Genomic DNA, 20,227 nt, shown 5'->3' on the forward strand with positions numbered 1-20,227 from the left:
AGCTACTCCAGACAGCCTGTTCTAGTGTGTCACCACCCTCACAGTAAAGAATTTCTTCCTAATATCCAGTAGCCCCCTTTGAGATACTGGAAGGCTGCTATGAGGTCTCCACGCAGCCTTCTCTTCTCCAGGCTGAACAGCCCCAACTCTCTCATCCTGTCTTCATATGGGAGGTGCTCCAGCCCCCTTATTTTCCTTGTGGCCCTCCTCTGGACTTGCTCCAACAGTTCCATGTCCTTCTTATGTACAGGACACCAGAACTATGCACAATACTCCAAGTGGGGTCTCTTGAGCCAGGCTTGCTCCAGCCTACAGGTTTGTACCAAAAAGGCAAAGGTGGCCAACTTGAATATAGCTACCAGGGGCTGAAAGAATAGGATTTTGTTTTACTTTTGCCAGAAGGAAACTTAGTGTTTCAATATAAGCCTGTAATGCCCTTAAAATGAGTGATGAAAGATTTGTTTGATGTGACTAATGTTCTCCACTGTTCCCATTTCCTGACAAGAAAGTATTTGATTCCCAGGTGATCAGTAACCAGGGGGTATGGCAATATAGGAGAGCACCTCCTATATGTATAGGAGAGCACCGTATCAGCTCTGAAGCATGTGTACTGGGTAGGGAATAAGTTCTTTTGCAAAGTATGGGTGTGCCTGCTAGCAAGTAGAAGTCAGAAACCCTTGCTGGCTTTGCAACAGCAGTAGGCCAGCGTAACTCTGCTTACCTCTGAACACATCTCAGAAGGGTCCCCAGTGCTGTGAGGCAGGAACATGAGGGATAAGACAGCTGGCTATATAAATTAAGAAGAACGCGCACGCACACCATGCAGGAAAGGATGGAGCCCTGCCCTGGGCCAGGCTCTGCTTTTCCTTCTGGTGGGAAGCAAAATCCCTTCAAGCAAAAATAAAGAATAAGGAGGCTTCCTCCCTCTTTGATGTCCCCTCTTCTGCAGGTCTAGGAAAATTAAGTGGGTCACTCTGCTTCCATTTTGGCATGCCCCAGGACTTCCGAGGCCGGTGTATCTTTTCCAGAGATGGTTTGTTTCTTTGTTGGTTTGTTTTAACAAGACAGCCCAGCAGAAATCTCTACGTATTTTCCAGATCATGTCTGTGGGAGGCAGGTCAGGCAATGTGAAAGGACAAAAAAGCCATTTGGTGACGGGTAATGCGTTCCCACTATGCTGCAGACCAAACCCTCTGTTTCTGGGAAGGCCATGATCAGAGCAGGATCTTATCCTTCAGCATGTATGTTACCCTGTTACTCCTCCCCATAAACCTTGTCCTGACAGAAATTCTCTCACACCATTGTTATCCCTGGTAAAAAAGGTAAAATTTTATTCCAGCGCCTTCAGATTCAAAGGGTTATAAGAAAGGTCCTAAAAAAACCTACTCTGGCCCCCCATATCCAAAATGGCAGGTGGGATGAGTCTGTCCACATAAAAAGTCTGGCCAGAGGACAAAGTGTGGGTTGTATGGGGCTGCTCCCCAACACTTGGCTGCCTCTTGGTCACACAGGCACACCATTTTTTCACACCGATCTGTCAGGTTATCTGCAAAAGGAAATGTGAGTGAAGAATGAGGGATTCTGGATGAAGGCAAGAAACAGTTTCAGGAGGAGCTATTCCGTAATAAAGCAACTCTTAGGGAGCAGAGGCTGTGGGAGCAGGAGGAGAGAAGGACCAACAAGTTGTATGTGTGTAGATCTGGCCCTCCCCTGTGCTGTCTCTGTTGATAGGTCTAACCCTAACTGTCACCAAGAGCACCAGAAAGTAGCCCCTAAACATAAACTGGCAATGCCTGTACAAATCTGCCCTGCTCAGAGCACTCCCCACTTCTAGAGCTGTGTGAACAATGGGGGCTTAGTTCAGTGGTGGAAGCTAAAAATTATTTTAGCTTAGCCTAAGCTAAAAGTATTCCATTTCCCTCCAGTCAGTCCATTTCCCTGCTAACTCCCCCCTTTGCAAACCAGACCAATTTCAAAGGAAAAACAATGCTGCTGTGAAAGGAGCAATCTCCCACAGGGACATTTGGAAACTGAGGGTGTAGAAGCACCCACCAGATATCCTTCACTCATGCTCTGTGAGTTGCTCTTATATCTCTTTTGTCTGAATGGGATCAGGTACTATACCTTCACAGCCCAGAAAAACCTGCTGTGCGGTAGCCTGGGGTAGGAAATTTGCCTTCTGAACACATCTCTAGAGTTCCTTCCCATGGGGGATGTCAGGAGAAGTGAAGCTTGATGAGGGCTTGTGGAGAACAGTTAATGGATGTTTCTCAGGCCTTGTCTGGACATCAGTCTAAGGAATTAATGGTCTTTGTTTAACTAAGGCTCATTAACCAGGCTGGAGCAACTGCAGCCCTGTGCACTTTTATGGGACAGACATTGCACGTGTCTGGTGGGCTCAATAGTACATCTCACATGTGCAGTGGGGGTTGTTCCTTCACAAGAAAAAGAATTCTTTTTTTCCATATAAAAAATAGCTAGCAGACAATACTGGTTAGCTATGAAATATGGGTAAGTGGGAGGGAGAGGAGTTATATATTAAAACATTAGCCAGCACTTAGCCGTTCTTTAGCCAGGACTTTGTACTTAATAGGTTGTTCTGGCACTTGGAAAAGAGCAACTGCAGATATGCTGTGCCCTGTCCCATACCTGCTACCAGATTTTTAGCTGCTGGAGAGGCTGAAGACTGCACCAGTAGCCTGTGGAGTTCTGATAAAGACAAACAGACTTTTAATGTTCAAAAAGCAGCCTGGGTGGAATGGGAACAAGTTTTACTCTCACATGTTTCTTCTCAGCCTTTCAAAGTGTTCCACAATGGATTTTACCACCAGGAACTTTTTGGAGACTTAGAAACAGAAGTGACAAATTCTAAGACTCAAGTCATCTGGTGTATGTCAAAACAAACTGGTTTGAGCCACTGATGAGCTGTGCCTGTGCAATTTAAGACCTCGGCTGGGTACCAGCTGTAGAGCTGAGCACAGCCTACACTTGCTGTATGCCTGAAGATCTCAAGAGCACTTGATTCTGCAAGCCTCAAAATGCCCGCTGAAGCCTCAGGGCTTTAAGCTGGAGGCCCACATGAGGCATGGGCACAGGCTGGCACCCTCTTTCACCTGTCTTGCATCCACGTGTAATAGCGCGGCTCTTCTCCAGCAGTACACAGTGGTAAGTAAAAGAGTGAACAGGCCTGCTGGAAGGAGGGTCAGAACTGCCATGGGAAGACCACCCCTGCAGACCATCACACGGCTATGAGGGGAGGTCAGTGAGGAGCAGGCATGCTTAATGGGAATGAGTGCAGAGCCTCCAGAGAAGCATCTGCATCCCTGCTACACTGAGATGGCTGATGTGTGGGCATCACGGCCCCAACTCCCACTCCTCCACCTCAGGAGGACTCAGGTTACCTGGAATGGTGGTGCTGGAGCTCCAGCCTTCCTACAGCTCCAGCTGGGGACTCTTGGCAAGCCTAGCGATCCAGGCAAGGGATGGGCAGAGAGCTTGCAGGAGAACAGATGCTGCCTAAAGCGGCTTTGAAACCAGCTCAGCATACAACAGACCTACCCCTGAGGCCCACAAAGCTCTTAGGTCAGCCTAGTGCCTGCCAAGGAGGGAACAAAGTGAACCCAAAGCGAGCAAGCATTTCCTTACCACACTGCACAGCGTTCTGCTCACATGCCCACTGGTAGCGCTGCACCTTGGGGCTGCAGCCTTCCTTCTCTGCCTTGTCATAGCAGCAGTCATGCCTGTGGCAGCACCTGTGGGAGAATAAAAGGTCATCCTTGGGCATCCTCCTGCATGATTTGCTCAGGGGCGTTTGCACGTACTCAGGAGTGCTGCAGTCACACACAGCTCACGACAGCAGTGTTTGCCCCACCTGGTCAGTAAATGATCTGTTGATGAACCAGCATCCTGTCACCCCTGTGAAAGTCTACATGGCTCAGGAGCTCATTAATGCCATATTTGCTCCTATGACAACCGTGCTTCTTCCTCTGAGCTTTTGTGCTCCGAAGGGCAGGTGTGGTCAATACATGCTAATCTCACTGGAAGGGACCTGGTATGTTCCCATGAAGAGTGTGATCGTGGCTCACTGGCTCAGGCTCAGACTCCATCCCAGGATTTGGAGTCAGGATGTGTTTTGTAACCTCAGCATCACCAGGCAACTTCATCTCTCCAGTTCACGTGGGCCTGCAGCCTTTGATCTATCCAGTTTCTGAGGGCTGGCTACAAACTCATCAGCCTCAATGCTGGAATTCATATCAGTTAACGTCAGATGCCTAAATGTAAACATCCACAGCTAAGGCACCGAACTGTACTCCGTTTATGCATGTCTGGGGCACAGTTCATATTACTATACTGCAGAGAGCTGCCCCAGGTGAAAACTATTGCATTTGCAAGTGCAATTGCATTTCATTGACCATAGAGGGGGCTGAGGGTGACTAGCTCAGTCTGTCCTATAGACTGGTCAGCGAGATGCTTCGCACTGTCAATTGCTTAAGAATTTATAGACCATTTGACCCCGCTTGAATTTTATTCTGGTAATTTAGGGGCTCAAAATACACCAAGAAAATATTCAGCAGCTAGAGATTCCACTGCCGAATAACAAAGGTTGCTTCAATGGTGCAAGCTCAGAGGCTGGAGCCAGAGAGGAGCAATCTCCTGCATTTCCAGAAGCTTGTCCCTGCAAGAGCACTGGGACTTCACAGAGAAACTGCTCTACTGACTGGGAATCATCGTGGCAGCCTGATCTTAGGGGTAAATGAAGAGCAGACAGCTTTCAGAGAAGCTCTTGAGTCTTGATGTTCATCTTTCAAGAGATTGACGAGGTGGCCCAAAGGGAGCATAGCTGTGCTGGCTCCCCATAGATTACCAAATCCAGCTGAAAACCTTGACTGTTGTCTTCAAGACCTGAGGCCAACATACCTGAAAAGTCGGTAAAAGTCTGGGATCCATCATTGTGTCCCTCTGGAAAAGTGGGACAACCCTGCAAGGAGGGCAAAGGTCCCTTGTGCAGGAACCAGGGCTTCTCTGGAGACCCATCAGGAGCTGCTCAGTACCTTACCCGAGTGCTCAGGACCATCACAGACTTCATCATTTGGCTGCAGGATTTTTTCCTCTCAGAAACTTGTTTACAGCTATGAGGCTAGTGAGCAGTGTGAGGTGATAAAGCCCAGGGGAAAACGTAAAACTATTTTGAAGTGCACCAACCACTGATGAAAATTCTAATAAAATCACTGGAACAAGATCAGGGGAATCATGTGAAAGGGACAACAGAATCAGTCGGCTCCAATTCAACCTTCATTCAAGCTGCTGTGATTACGCACAGGCTGAATTTAGTCCAGTGTGCTTTCCCTGCTGAATGGGCTCCTAGTTTAGTAGCTGGAAGTAGCAATTTCATCCCACAGAGGAGTCTCCCAACAAAATGCCTTTTTTCTCTCAGCTCGTGAAGATGAAACCTGTGTGATGACTATGTCCAGACTACTCACTGCATTGTGAAACCTAGAAATGTAGGTTATCAGGAGCAGACTAGTATCTCCTTCCATGCCAGCCCCTCAAAGGACTTCAGAATGGGACTCAGACCTATGGGATATATGTATGTAGATGCTTTCCCATGAGGAGTTACAGCAACTGCTGTAATTGAGAAAACTTTATTCAGCCCATAGAACCAGTTCTGCTGGATAAGATGGCAGTAAGAGGCTGTGGTTCAGATCTTTGTTGGTCCAGTAACACCTCAATCCTGGGCTTGTTCTGAAGAGGTTAGAGATGAAAAGCCAAAGGAGAGAAGAATTTGCAGCCTTGTGGATAGATTGAAAGCCTCAGCATTCTCCAATGTTTGAGTCCCTATACAGTGTGTCATACGATGTGACAGGGATGGACTACAGCAGTGAACTATGACTGAGGCTTGTGTCATTTGGAGGAGTTGCTGTAGCCCAGGGCATCCTGGCTAACATACCTGAACCAGCAGCACAGTCTCATCCATTCTCAGGGAGACGACAGATGGCAGAGCAGGCCCATCATCAGTGTCGCATATATGGGACACAGAGCACATGAGGCCGTGGTGGAGAGCCACAGATTGGGCTGAGCTGAGGCAGAGCTGTAGAAATTGTAGGGTTTGTGAGGTCTGGGGAGTGAATCAGTCAAGTTGGTAAAGTTGGTGTCAGTGATGGAGGAATGTGGGGAGGAGGAACAACCTGAAGGTAGACAGGCAAAGGAAGGCATTAGGAGCCTGTGTGCCAAGGGAATGAAAGTGCTCTTCATGGAGAGACAGAGGGAATTAACAGAAAAAGAGGTAGGAGAAGTGAGGACAGGTCTTGGAGAGGGCAAAAGATGGTCTGTGAATCAGGCAAGGACAAGCAAATGAGCACTAGAGAGATGTGCTAGCTAACTGTTGCTCTGTATCCGGCTTGGCAGAATCAGTGGATTGCATAAATTCTGCAGGACCATTCTGCTTCCCATCAGACCAGTTCCTCCTGATGATACCCATAACTGCAGCAGGGTGACATGTGGCTCACATCAACACAAAGTGAGAAGACTTTGGCTCATATTTGACAAACATCTCTTTCAGATGTGCTGAAACTGCACTGCCAGAGAATAAAGACTGATGAAACCTATCACTGTCCTTTGCCACCTTCAGATGGTCCCCTCCTGTCTGGAAATGCCCTTTCCTGCACCTGGGTCAGAGTGTGGTGTTAAGCTTTTGACAGTCTGCTAACGCTCAGTTAGACCCATGCAAACAGAGCCAGCCAACACTATGTGGGAGCACTGCTCAACAGGTATGGAAAGCAAACACAACTGTGTCATCTACTGAGTAAACAACCTGTTCATCATGGCTGTCTGGGCTATGAGACAGCACTAATGGCTACAGACAGCTCCAGCTGGTCCTCAGGAATCAGCTGATCAGATTCCTGCCTCTCAGCAAATGCCATTAGTAAGAATTTGTCACGTTGTGTTTGTCGAGTTAACAGCACCATCACTGCTGTGCATCCTTTTGTTTTGCTTTAACTCACATATGCCACTTTGCTTGTCATGGTATTTGGTGTTTTCAAGGAGATGCTGAGCACCTTCAGGTCCTGCTTTACAAAATGAGTGCTGCAGCCATCCAGGGGAACACAAAGGAGAAGGAGAAAGAAATCTATTGACTTTATGCAGAGGGAATGCCATTATGGCTCAAAGTCAGTGTGTGGAATAAACCCTATAAAAGGATTACCCACTCAATGGTATTTTTAATTTTCCCATAGAAAAGAGGTGCTCAGAAGCACTCTAGCCCTGTCTAGACAGATCGACTGAATTACTCACAAGAAAATTACTCCTTTTGTAAGGGTCTCAGTAACAAACCGAGAAGTGTCAAGGGGGTGAGTAATTTGAAACAGTGTTTGTCACCCTTGGCCAGTCATTTTGCCACTCTGCCTTCCTTCTGTTTTAGAATGGCAAATATGAAGAATGTGGTCACTTTGGCAGACATGAGTACTCAACAACACTGAGCTTTGCAGCAGTGCTCAGGAACAGAAGATTCCTCCAGCAGCCATGAAATGGGAATTTTTAGGGCTAAATCTAGTGGGGCATTGCCAGTTCCTCCTAGCTAAGAACCTGACTGAAAACCTTTTTGTTGGTTTTGGTTCTTTGTTTTGTTTTGGGTATTTTTTTGCAGCCCAGCATTGCACCTAAGGAAAAATAATGAATGCACGTAAAGGGTCAAGCTTCCCTTTTACAAACCACCTGGCGCTTTGAGGCATTTCCAGTTGCAGAGTCTCATTTTCTGCCATTAGGATAAAAAACATATCCCATGGAAATCAAACGGCAGCAGAAACACTGGCTGATGAGCGTGTGTCCATATATTATTCCCTCTAGCTGTTTTTCAGGAGTGCTGACCACTTGCATCTCCCAGAGTCACCTAAACTTGGGGGTCACTCAACCTCTATGGAAAACAGCTTTTAGGTGTTAGCTCTTCAGTATAAGTACTCCAGATGAGTGAAGTCGTGCTTTACTTTAAAGGCCTGCTTATGAGAGCTGGTACAGGGCTAACAAAAATTACACCACCTTACAGACACTGCTGTAGGTGGTGATAAGCCAGTCTAGAGATAGTACTGAGAAGTAAAAGAAATCTCTACACATGAAAGCGATGACATTTTGTAGGCAGCTACTCATCATTTCTAAGTCCCCTATTCATAGATGAATTCATAGATTTCATAGATGAAATGTTTCATAGATACAAACCAGGGATGCGATGAGAGGGCTTTGGAAGTGAAACATCTCACTACATCAATGAAGACAGTTCCACTAGTTTCAAGGGACACCTGTTCTTTCATGCCCAGAGGAGCTGGTCTTTAACCTTGGCATCTTTTGTTCCTTTTTTACCCTTTTTCTGTCCTCTGCTAAAAGCTGCACTTGCCTATTAGTAGTACACACCCTATCGACTGTAGATAAACAGATTCATGTGCTCTGTCTGTGAGGTTTCAAACCAGATAAGATTGCAGGTAACGGGCTCAGAGCACACAAAAGTCCGCCATGCTCAAGATTTAAATGTATGCTAATTGCAAAGTACAAGGAAGAAACCTTTGATTGCAACACCTCCTAGACTCATTGCTTGTAGCCTCAGGAATAAGCACAGCATCTTCCCTACCAACAAAGAAAAGGGGAAATAACACAATGCTCTCCCCTGTTGTTGTTCTTCCTCTATTCAGTGTGAATTAACAGGCAATGAAGGCAATGGGGTTTATTATTTCTTGCAATGATCTGGATTTCTTCCAGAGGATGAACACTGATATTCCCATCACAGCCATTTTCAGGACCTGAGTGAAACAACCCTCCAAATACCTTGATCACTTCCCTTTTTTTCAGGCAGGGCTTGCTCTCTATGGATAAACATGCAACTATTTCAGGAAATCATATCCTGGTTACTCCTTTGCCCTCCACCCCACATAGCCCCAAGAGCTTTGGTCCCATTCAGAAGGTGGCTAAGCCCTCATTCAAACACCAAGTGATACGTGAGTCCTCACAATTCCCCAGTGATGTTCGCATGTACTGAATTCCCTCTCTATGAGGTAGCAATGAGTCCGTGGAGTCACCATAGCATATACGGGGAAGAGTGGGGAGATCTGCACTGCTTCTGGACACACAGTTGAGGTTCTTCTTACCAGTCTGTTTTATCTTTAGGCCAGCCATGTCCTCCCAGTCCACAGTAGCATCCGTAGCCAATATACGCCAAGGGAGACCGTCCTGTACCACACGATATAGCTCCTGCCAATTCAATGATTCCTCGGGTGTGCAGTGAATGGGATTTTCCCAGAGCACCTTTCCAAACTGCAAAGACAGGACATGGCTACACACAAGGATTGAAAACGCTTCACATGATCCTCCTAAGTCCTTAGTGGGGGATTTTTTTGTTTGGTTGGGTTGGTTGAGCCCTGGCAATCTCATTAGCCATGACATTCAGCCTGCAAAGTAGACTGTGTGGGGCCTTATCTGGGGGCTGGATGCAGAAATACCCAAGCCAGCTATTTCTGCAGAGATTGCTCAGTTCAAGCAAGACTCCCTAGCTCTGGTGCACTAGGGTGTGATTGCAGCTATATGATACCTGAGAGCAGTGTACCTGGTTTAACAGAACATGTACCCCAAGCCTGGCTTTATAGTGCCTGCGCCAGCACCATGCAGAGCCAGCTGGGCTTCACTGTGCCCCAGAGCTCCCAAACCTGGGACAGCTATGCTGTGGTCCCAAGTGGGATGTGGAACAGCAGAGGACAAGTGTGCAACCAGACCTAACCTGGGCTCTAAGCAAAAATAGACGTTTCTGTGTTACCCACGGTGCCTTATATTATCCAGATTTCCCCTACTATTCTGGATGTTTTAACCCCTTCTCCATAGAAGTTTCTGTGTTACCCACAGTGCCTTATATTATCCAGGTTTCCCCTACTACTCTGGATGTTTTAACCCCTTCTCCAGATCACAAAAAGCTGACAGTACTATTAATTTCTGTAGGGTCAGCTACAAGTCCCTGAGCCTGTAAAGTACACTTTGTCTGGGACAGAGTGCCTACATAAGCCAAGATGTATGTGTAGCAGCTTTCTTTTGAGCATCTGGAGGTGCTGGCAACACTTACCTCTGCTTCCGTTATTACATTCCATCTAAGTCATAACATCAGGTTGGCTGCATTAGCTTTGACGAAGGGAGCTCTGTGTCCTGTGCCAGTGTCCCCCAAACTGGTTGAGGGGGTTTCGAGGTACAAGTCTTTCCAGCAGGGTTGTCATTCCACATGTTAATTTGCAACTCTTCAGAAATCACAGGCTTTACCTTGCAGTGACCCTTACAGAAACCAGGAGTGCCCTGCCCCAATGCTCAAACAGCTTTGATGCTCAGCTGCAAACGTTGGTGCTTATCATGTTAAGCATAGCGACAGACGAGAGTATTTCTTGCCTGTGTCCACTGTGAAGGACAAAGAGCACTTTGCACTGCTCTATCGTGCATGGCAAAGTTACTCACCCCTAGTATTGAACCCCACAGACTGACTGCCTACCCCATCAGTTCATCCCACCCATGCACAGCCACCCCAACAAGAAAAGCCTGCTGGTATGGGGGGTACTTTGCAGCGCACTCAGACGGAGAGGGAGATGATGCTGGGAGCTGGGAACCCGCTACTGAAGTTTCTTTGCCTCCTGCACGTTTGACCTCTTCAAAGTGCTGTGCAAACACAGACTAATTAATCCCCTAAACCACCCAAGGACGCAATACTATTTAAAACTGTTGCTTTCCTTTTAAAACCCAGCCTCTAATCCCCTTCCTTGGGCTTCACACCCAGGATCTCTTGGGCTGTCTCACCCCTCTAGCCTGATTGAGGCACCAGCAAGGACAAGGAGGGTCTTTCCCCATGCAGAACAAGGCAGGGCTTTGCTCCTTCTCTACAGGCCAAGACCTTCAGAAAGGGGAGTGCTGCCCCACAGCATTTCCCATCCTGCGATTGGTGCCTCAGGCTGTGCTGGTATGGGTTTCACATAGCCTCCTTATGCTTCCCGGAGCATTCCTCAGGGATTAAATGCACATTCCTGAAAAAGTAACTGCGCTGCTCACCTAAACACTGCTTGAGTGTTCGGGTTTCATGCTAAAAACACATTAGACGGGTGTTATTCAAAACTAAGAGATGACCTATTTCCCTTGTCTAAACAGTGGGGCTCCAGAGTTAGAAAGGGGCTCAGCTCCCAGGTGCCCTAGGGGGAAATCACAAGCAGTGAGCTGCCCTGGATTTTGAGTTAAAATCACACGTTTTCAACCTGTTGCAGTTTGCAGACCCTCAAAATGGAAACAAAAACTTCTCTGTAGGCATTCAGACCTCCTGACAAGCAGTTTGCAGGTTTTTCAGCTGTCTGTTGCTGACCTCTTGGTCTGCTGGTCACTGGCTAAGGCTGGTGTAAGGTAACTGCAGCTCACCCAGAAGAAGAAAGACCTTTCTTCTTTTAGGGGTATCTCTGAGGATCAAGGAACTGTAATTACAGTGCAGAGCTGCTCATGAAAGTGGAGAGAAAGCCCCAAAGGGAATTGAGTCAAAGAGACTTGGTTAGTGTGCTTAGGGCTGCACGCTCTGCAAGAGCTTGAAGTCACTCCAGCATCCAGGCAGCCTCTGATGTTCCCACTCTGTTCTTTGAAGGCTGGCTGGGCTTTGAGCGGATGTGTTGCTGCAGCTGAGAGGTCAACCCCAGCAAGTAAGCTTCAGTATTCAGGTGCATGGCTAATAACTTGTCCAAGAACTGAAACTGCTTTTTCTATGCTGGGCAGCTCAAGACAGAACAGCTGGGAAAGCCTTGAAAAGGTCTGCATCTCCCCAGCAGCCTGCATTTAGCCGTTGAGGAACATGCACAGTCATTAGTTATACTACTAACAGGGCACCTTAGCAGAGAACATACCTGCAGGGAGGGGAGCAGAGGTGGATCTGACAACTCACACATTCTATTTCCTGCTTAAACGGGCAGTCTTTGCTGTGGATTAAGTCAAGGTTTAGGTGTTTATTTCAGAACTGTACTGCAGGTATAACCTCAGTCCTGACAGCTTAGCGTAACATCTTCTCTGCGTATGAGGGCTTTGTGTTAGCAGACATTTATGACCCTTTTTAACAGCCTTTTTAGAAATTATTTTAACTTCAGATAAATTTTAAACTGCGTACTCCATGGTCACTGGTAGAACAAGAAGGTACTTCCAACTGCCCATGGCGGGGGTTGGAACTAGATGACCTCGAGGTCCTTTCCAACCCTAACTAGTCTATGATTTCTATGAAGAGACGGAGATACCAACAACTTTGTAGCAGGAAACTATTCAGAAGGAAAATGAGCTGTGTTTATACAGCCCCAGCAATGCGGACCGCTAGCGAGGTGGGCAGGCGGCTCACTTACACAGCCCTTGCTTATAAAGCTGGAGAGAGTCGAGCAGCGCTTTGTTTTCCTCTTGGCCAACACACGGCTAGGTGCCCGCCGTGAGGCTGGCAAAGCTGACAGCAAGCGGAGGCACGGGAAGGGCGAGGGGCCGGGCGGTGGTACTCACCTGCCTGGAGCAGCAGCAGTGCCAGCAGCAGGCGGGAGCCCATGGGCAGGTCGCTGTCACGCTCCGGTGCGCCGGGGTTCAGCCGCTGGGCTGAGGGGCCGAGCGAGCCGAGGGGCGGTTGTGCTTAAGCAGCCTCCCTAGCCCGCCGCCTGGGTTTATATACACATGGCTCTGCGCCCGTCTGCAGCGAAACACCCTCTTCTGCGAGGTCCCGAGCCCCAGCACGGGTCCGGTCTGTGCCGTAGCGGGCTCCCTGCTGCGCGGGGAGGGCGAGGGCTGGCTCTGTTTGCCTGGCATCGCCTTTGGGAGGGAGGGAGGGAGGGAGGGGCTGCTGGAAGGGCATTAGGCTGCCGGTCCCTGGGACAGCCTGAGACACCCAGGCACTAAGCTGGGCTCCTTCTTTAAGCTGTTTGCTTCCAGACCCTGGTTAACCTCTGAGGAGCTGCGGAAAAGGGAGGCCTGAGGCCGGGCTTTCTGTGGCTTGCGGCATCCCTCTGGCAAGGATTTTCTCTTTTTATAAGCACTCTTTCCAGGGTAATTTTGATTTTGTTTTTACATTATTTTATTTTAAGCCTGATTATTTTTCACATTTAAAAAAGGAGAGACAAAACTATAAAAATCCAACAGAAAGAATACTGTTAGGTGCAAGTGCCTAATTATAAACTGACCAACAGAGCTAATTCTGTGCCACTCCTGAGAGAAAAATACCCTTTTGGCCTGTTGCTGCAGCTGACTGACACCAACTGATTTCTTGAGGACTCATCAGTATGTGGGTCCCAGCTTCTTCCCCACAGAAGCTGGGGACAGTCCCATGGGGCAGCTGTGCTCTGGTCAGCCAGATCGGCAAGGTGGCCTCCCTCTCTCACAGCCTCTGCTTGCATGGGGCAGCAGGCAAGGTGAGCAGCAGGGATGGCCACAGCTCTTTTGCTTTTGGGGTTGAAACAAATTCCAGCCCTCCAAGGCCTTAAACCTCCTGCCTTGCTTGGTATAGCAGCCATCTGTGGATGGGGTCTAAGCATCTGCCCCTCCCAGGTGTGGGTATTATGGGCTGGGAGAGGGAGAGGAAGGGAGGAAGGCTGCTTGCCCCTTCCTCTCCCAACACAGGACTACCTCAGCAGCACCCCTTGCCCGAGTTCCCCATGGTAAAGCCATGCCTGCCTTCTTAACGGCATGGTTTTAAATATTTGCTTGCTAAATATTGGTACTTGAACCAAAGGTCGGCAGCAAGGCATTCACTGGGATGCTTTCTGCCGGGGCCAGCCCTGCTGCAGCAGCTGGCAGTCTTTGCTGAGCAGGATTTCAAGATCCAGTGTAGATCAAGTGATACAGGGCAAAAGGGACAGCAGAATCCCTGCCCGCCACCGTGATGGGCTGTGTGCTGGCAGCAGCGAGGGAGGAGGGCAAGGGGAGCACCCCGCTGCTCTGTGCCCCAGCTGCTCCACTGCACCGGAGGGCCCAGGAGGAGCTGCGCAGCTCACACCTCCTGCCCTCGGAAACTCCCTTCAGTAATCATGTATTTACTCAGGTAATAAAGCCAAATCCTATGTATGTGAGCTGTTGCTGACTAATATTTAACCTGAAGAATGTATGTTTGTGGAAGGAGGATGCTGGAGGGGGGGTGTGCTGTATTTGAGGGCCCTGCAGATACAGGTCCTCAAAATGGGAAGTGCAAAGAAGGCAGGCTTTGAAGCAACGTGTGGGGTCTGTGTGAGCAAGACACCCTGTTAGAGCACGCTCTATCCCTGACAGATGCCTGACAGGCCCTGCTCAGTGGGGACCAAGTGGGAGTTTTGAGCAACCTCTGCAGATGCTCCACAGGATTCCTGGGATCCCCAAGGCCAGAGAGCTGCCTCCAAGTGCCCAGCTGAGGTGAGACTGACTGGCCTGTAGTTCCCTGGGTCTTCCTTTTTATTCCTCAAATATGATGGGTAATAGTTTGGCCACTTCATCTGCGAGTTCCCTCAGGACCTGCAGATGCATCTCATTGGGTCCATGGACTTGTGCACCATCAGGCTCTTTAGGCGGCCTCAAACCTGATCTTCTCCTACAGCAGGCGGTTCTTCATTCTCCCAGTCCCTGCCTTTGCCTTCTGCAATTGGGGTGGTGTGGCTGGAGCACTTGCCAGGGAAGACTGAGGCAAAAAAGTTGTTGAGGACCTTGGCCTTCTCCATATCCCCGGTAACCAGGTCTCCTGTTTCCTTCCAGAGAGGGCCCACATTTTCCCTACTCTTCCTTTTATCGCTGACCTATCTATAGTAGTTTTTCCTGTGCCCCTGACATCCCTGGCCAGATTTAATTCTACCAGGGCTTTAGCTCTCCTAACCTTATCCCTGTCTCCTTGGATAATTTCTCGGTATTCCTCCCAGGCTACCTGTCCTTTCTCCCACCCTCTGTAGGCTTCCCTTTTGTGTCTGAGTTTGTCCAGGAGCTCCTTGTTCACCCATGCAGGACTCCTGGTGTTTTGCCCAACTTCCTCTTTGTTGGGATGCATCGTTCCTGAGCTTGCAGGAGATGTTTAAATATTATCCAACTTTCTTGGGCTCCCATTCCCCTAGGGCTTTATCCCATGGTGCCTTACCAAGCAGATCCCTGAAGAGGCAGAACACTCTCCTGAAGTCCAGGGCAGTGAGTTTGCTGTGTGCTCTCCTTGTCGTACCAAGGATCTTGAACTCCACCATTTCATGGTCACTTCAACCAAGTCTGTCCTTGAGCTTCACATCCCCCACCAGCCCCTAACTGTTGGTGAGAACAAGGTCCAGCAGAGCATCTCTCCTTGTTGGTTCCTCTATTGCTTGGAAAAGAAGGTTATCATCAGTGCTTTGCTTGTGCCCTGCCCTCCAACAAACATGGGGCTGGTTGAAGTCCCCCAAGAGGACTAGGGCTTGAGAAGGTGAGGCTACTCCTATCTGTCTGTAGAGGGCCTCATCCGCTCAGTCTTCCTTGTCTGGCGGCCTGTAGCAGACCCCCACTATAATGTCACTGTCCCTGCGCTCCCTTTAATCCTGACCCATAAACTCTCAATAGTTTCTTCATCCCTCCCCAGGCTGAGCTCCATGCTATTATGCCCTTTCTCACAGCCCCCCAAATAACAGATGAGGGTTTTGTCCCCCATTCAGCAGTAAATACAGAATAAATACATACTCTTCTGATAGCCAAATGTACCTGCAGTGTTTGAAGACGACTTCTGCAGACTATTAGGGAGTGATGCCCAAATTCAATATTAAAACAGAAAGCAGAATTAATAAATTGCTCCCTTATAATTGTTTCACACTGTTGGTTGCTGTTGCCTAAGTTGATCAGCATATTTATTAAATAGTATTAAGTCCTAATCATGCTCTTACTATGTCTTGGCAAGTGCACTGGGATCATGAGAACGTTTTTTTACTGTTTGTGGAAACAAAATGAATTCCCTGACTCCATCCCTTCACGTGCATTTTGCATGTTACCTGTTTGAGCTCCACTTCTCACTAGCAGCAAGAGGGTGTTGGGTATTGTCTCAGCAAACTCAGCTGTACAGACTACTGGCTGTCCAATCTGAAAATGCATGCACAAGAAACTTTAAGTCCCCAGTCACTTGCATGTGGCAATCAATCCGTATGGTTGAAAGGCTATTTCTTCAGATGAACTAGCTCTGCTGGAAACAGAGCTCCCTTGGTTTGCACCACCAAAGCAGTGGGCCCTTAGGGACGATGCTGCTTCATGCTATCGGGTTTCTTGTTGTTTCCACTATTAGGGGAAAGTCTTCAGTTGAAGGGGAGAAGACATTATAAGGACTCCACAGTTCTGAACAATGTTTACCCAACAAGGTTCAAGGTGTCAGAGCTTCTTACAGAAGCCAGGCTGTCCCTCATCCAACAGAGGCTGTACTTTCTCAAATGAAATACCAGTCATCTCTGTGGTTGTCACCACCAACTGCAAGAAGAGGTCTCTGCTCAGCACCAGCAGATTCAATGATTCTTTTGCTGCCCAGGCCAAGGGTTTTTCCTATTAGGGGCAAAGGAAGCTTTCTTGCAACACCACGGATGTTAAACGTTCCCTAAAAGAACTGCCTGCCCTCCCTGGATGGTTTATAGGAGCATGACTAAAGAGACTCAAGGACACAGAATGACAATTTGGGTACTGTGAGGTAGAAGGGAAAGAATCGGTTCTAAAGGGAAACAAACTCCACATTACCTGTGCAGAGGAAAGCAAACAAACAAACAAAATCTAACACTGCCACATGATTTGTGGTGACATAACCAGTTACACATGCATTGGAGGTAACACAGCAACATAACAAGTAAACAGACTTATTTAATATCATCTTGCATGGAAGGTCTGTCCGTGCGTTAGTATTGACACAGCCTAGCCAAACTTGATGAGAAAAGACAACAGTATTATTTCTGTCTTCTAACTCAGCCTTGGACGGAAAGTTCTAAAGGTGGCTCCTGGTTTGAGGGTGTCTGGTATCTATCTATCTCCTTCAGCTTCACTGCTGCTCCGTGCCGAGCCTCATCTTGATGGTGGCACTTCTGAAGGGTGAAGCTAAAGCACCAGCCTGCAGCACTCTCAAAGCCAGTGCCTGCTTTGCCTACAGTCAGCCACACACACATATACCTCAGGTGATGAAGAAGTAAGGGCCACCTCTCTCAGGCTTTTGCTGTTGCAGTTTTCTCCCAGCACAGTTTCAAAGGTGCACATTGAGCACTGCCTATAGCAAAAGCCTACATACCTTACCAGCAGAGAACCCGTACACAGCTGGCTTTCATTTTAGAGCTCTGGTGACATTTCCCATTTAAAAGAGAGGAAGTATTACCAGAATGAAGGGATACCTAAATGGAACAGGCTGAATAAAGGAGTCTTATTCAAATACTGACACCACCTCAAGTGGTTTGGTTTAGGAGAACCACCAAGAGGTTGGTCTGCTTTATCTGATAGGAGGCCCAGGGAGCACAAACACACAGAGATGAATATACACTGTAATATCCAAGATAAGATCCTGAAATGCTTGTGAGTTTCCTGAAAAGGAATGGCTAACATAAATGTCTGTGTCCATTTAACAGGAACCACTGTCAGAGACAAAGACTAGCTCATACCAATGTCACCAAGATTCCTGATACTCATCCAGACTCTGAAGCCCATTAAAATGCTTGTTCTGACGTGTCAGAGTTTTAAAGTCTGTTGTTTAAATTGATGGAAAATCCTTAACAGAGCAAAATTACACTTTTATTTCCTGGTTATGAAGGTAATGTAAACAGAGGTGTGTACATAGCTCTTCCTGGGAGACAGGAAGGGGCAGTCTGGGGGCAGGAGGCATACTACAGATCAGGAGCACACAGAATTCTTATTCCACCTTTGCAAGTACATTTCAACGTTGACAACTGTTGACCACCATCCTCACTCAGCTCTGCCAGTGCATTCCAGTGCTGCCTATCTATGTAGTCTGCTGTGCATTGTCTCCTCCAAATGCTGCCTGCTTTAGCTTCCCATTTCCCTATTGTTCAGAGTTCACTTTCCTTTTTTTCAGTTGCTAAATTTTTCCGTGCCTCTGCACTTGCCGCTGCACACCTCTCTCCTTCCATCTTTTGTCCCAACCTGGCACTCTCACCTACAACATCATAAATAGCTTGAAGACTCACACTGGTACTGTCTCAAGGTTCAGTTACCAACCCAGACAGAAGAGTGCTTTTTATTGAAGGCCTCCATTCATAACAACAGTTGTTCCTGTTTAGATCATGGAGCACTTGGGAGCTCTGAATCTTCCTTTAGGAGGATGGGCAATCAGACTCCTCCTGAAGAAAAGAGGATATCTATTACACTATCTTCACTCTCTTATCTGGAATGCTTTATTAGGATGCATCCAGTATACAGACTAATATCTTTTCTATTTGGTATCTGAGTATATAAAAAGAAAGGCAATAATGGGCTAAATTTTAGGGGTTGTTGCTATTCCTATGGGAAACGTGAAAATAAGCATTCCCTGAAGGCAGTGCTATGACGATTCACGATCTGCTTTCCTGTAGCCATTCTGAAGGTTGTCCATGAGCTCAGTGTTACTGTTGTAGATTCGTTAGGAGAAGCACTGGAAAACAGAAGTTTAGCTGCTCTCTTTTCTTGACATTGACCAGCCATGATTAAGCCATGATCAAGCTTATCTTGATCAAGGGACCCTACTGGGAAACTGTTCTTTGCTATTTTGCCAAGCACAGTCTGAATTACCAAGCCGAAGTTCAAATACTGTAATTTACACAGTTATAGTACTGTTACTTCCACAGGCTCTCCAAACCCTCTGTCTTTCTATACATGTATACACCCCTGCACTAAACTCATATTTGCCACTGCTACCTTGTTTTTGTTTCATGACTCATCACTTCTTCACTGCTGTGGAAATTGTTGTCTTTGGGTTTCATAGGCAGTAAATTAAAAGGTTTGGAAAAAAAGAAAATGAAAACCCATCAGAACAGTGAGAAGAGCTCCACCCTTCAGGAAGAAGAGAGGACACAACTCTCTGTTCAGCTGGGAAGGCAAAGCTCTGAGCTGGTCATTGTGGTCACCCAATTGGTCTGTTTCTTTTCTCTCTAATCAGCCCCCAGGGGAGGGCATGCTGCATGTGTTACACCTCATCTTCAGGCTTTGTACCTGTAGCAGATAAATAAATAAATATTTGTGGGCCCAGGGCCAGTCCTTTTCTCCCTTACATGATAAGGATTTATCTGACCAAAGCCTGTACCTTTGTGCCCAAGGACAGGTCAGGTGAGGACTGGATGCTGCTGTGCTCTGAATACCTAATAAGTGGGTGCCTCAAGACACAGCGAGGAACTGCCAACTTAGGAAGCTCCCAGACCCATAGAGATCTCCTCAATTGCCAGTAAAACTGCCTCTTTTACCTTGAGCAAGTAATCCTGACAAGGAATTTTGGTTATGATTTCATGTAGTCTTTTGCTTACAAGTGGAGAAAAATTTCAACCTTTACCTGGCTCTCTTGCCTGCTTCTCATACCAGTCAGCTCTCACAGTAAACTTTAAGACCACACTGAAGGACATAGATAGCATAATAATAATTTTAAGTGCTTATTTGTCATTAAAATGATGGTTGTGACATGGTGGAATGAGATCCATGCAGGCTGTGCCTGTTGAAATGCCTTATCAGTTCACGATACCAGCTGAGGCTCAGGGGGTCACTCAGTTCCCAGCACACCAAGAAACTGCCTACAATAAGACTGAATGCTTGTATAAGGGGAAATCTTGCCTGTCTAATTTGATGGCCTTCTATGATGGGGCTATAGAACTGATGGACGGGGTAGAGCAGTTGATGTCATCTACCTGGACTTGTGCAAAGCGTTCGACACTGTCCCACATGACATCCTTGTCTCTAAATTGGTGTCGTGGTTTAAACCCAGTCAGGTAATTCGTTCGCTCACTTCCCCCCCTTTCTTGCCCCCCCCCCGCTCTCGGAGGGACGGAGAGGAGAATCAAAAGAATGCAACTCCCACGGGTTGAGATAAGAACAGTTTAGTAACTAAGGTATAACACAAATCACTACTGCTACCACCAATGATAATAATGATAAAGGAAATAACAAGGGAAGAGAATACAACACCTCACCACCCGCTGACCGATAACTCGCCCCCCAAGCCCGACCAAGCTCCGACCGATACCTCCTCCAACCCTGCAGTCCCCCAGCCCTTCCGGCTAACTCCCAGTTACATCCTGGGCATGACGTGCTGTGGTAT

At 47.5% G+C, this 20,227-nt stretch overlaps 2 protein-coding genes across 2 annotated transcripts in view; one reads left to right on the forward strand and one right to left on the reverse strand.

Annotated features, from left to right (window-relative positions):
• LOC130601185 (protein NYNRIN-like) overlaps positions 1 to 20,227 on the forward strand; it is a 216,194-nt gene that overhangs the window by 28,147 nt on the left and 167,820 nt on the right. The gene's annotated exons all lie outside the window — the stretch shown is intronic.
• Positions 1,197 to 12,623, reverse strand: LOC130601203 (phospholipase A2-like). The gene is made up of 4 exons (XM_057413122.1): positions 12,517 to 12,623; positions 9,129 to 9,294; positions 3,646 to 3,752; positions 1,197 to 1,546 (listed from the first exon to the last, which is right to left on the reverse strand). The coding sequence occupies exons 1-4, from the start codon at positions 12,557 to 12,559 to the stop codon at positions 1,383 to 1,385; spliced, it is 480 nt and encodes a 159-aa protein (XP_057269105.1). The 5' UTR covers positions 12,560 to 12,623; the 3' UTR covers positions 1,197 to 1,382.

This window comes from Pezoporus wallicus, unplaced genomic scaffold (genome assembly GCF_028554395.1).
Source record: "Pezoporus wallicus isolate ANWC-B61680 ecotype Strahan unplaced genomic scaffold, APGP_CSIRO_Pwel_v1 contig_6484, whole genome shotgun sequence".
Lineage (NCBI taxonomy): Eukaryota > Metazoa > Chordata > Aves > Psittaciformes > Psittacidae > Pezoporus > Pezoporus wallicus.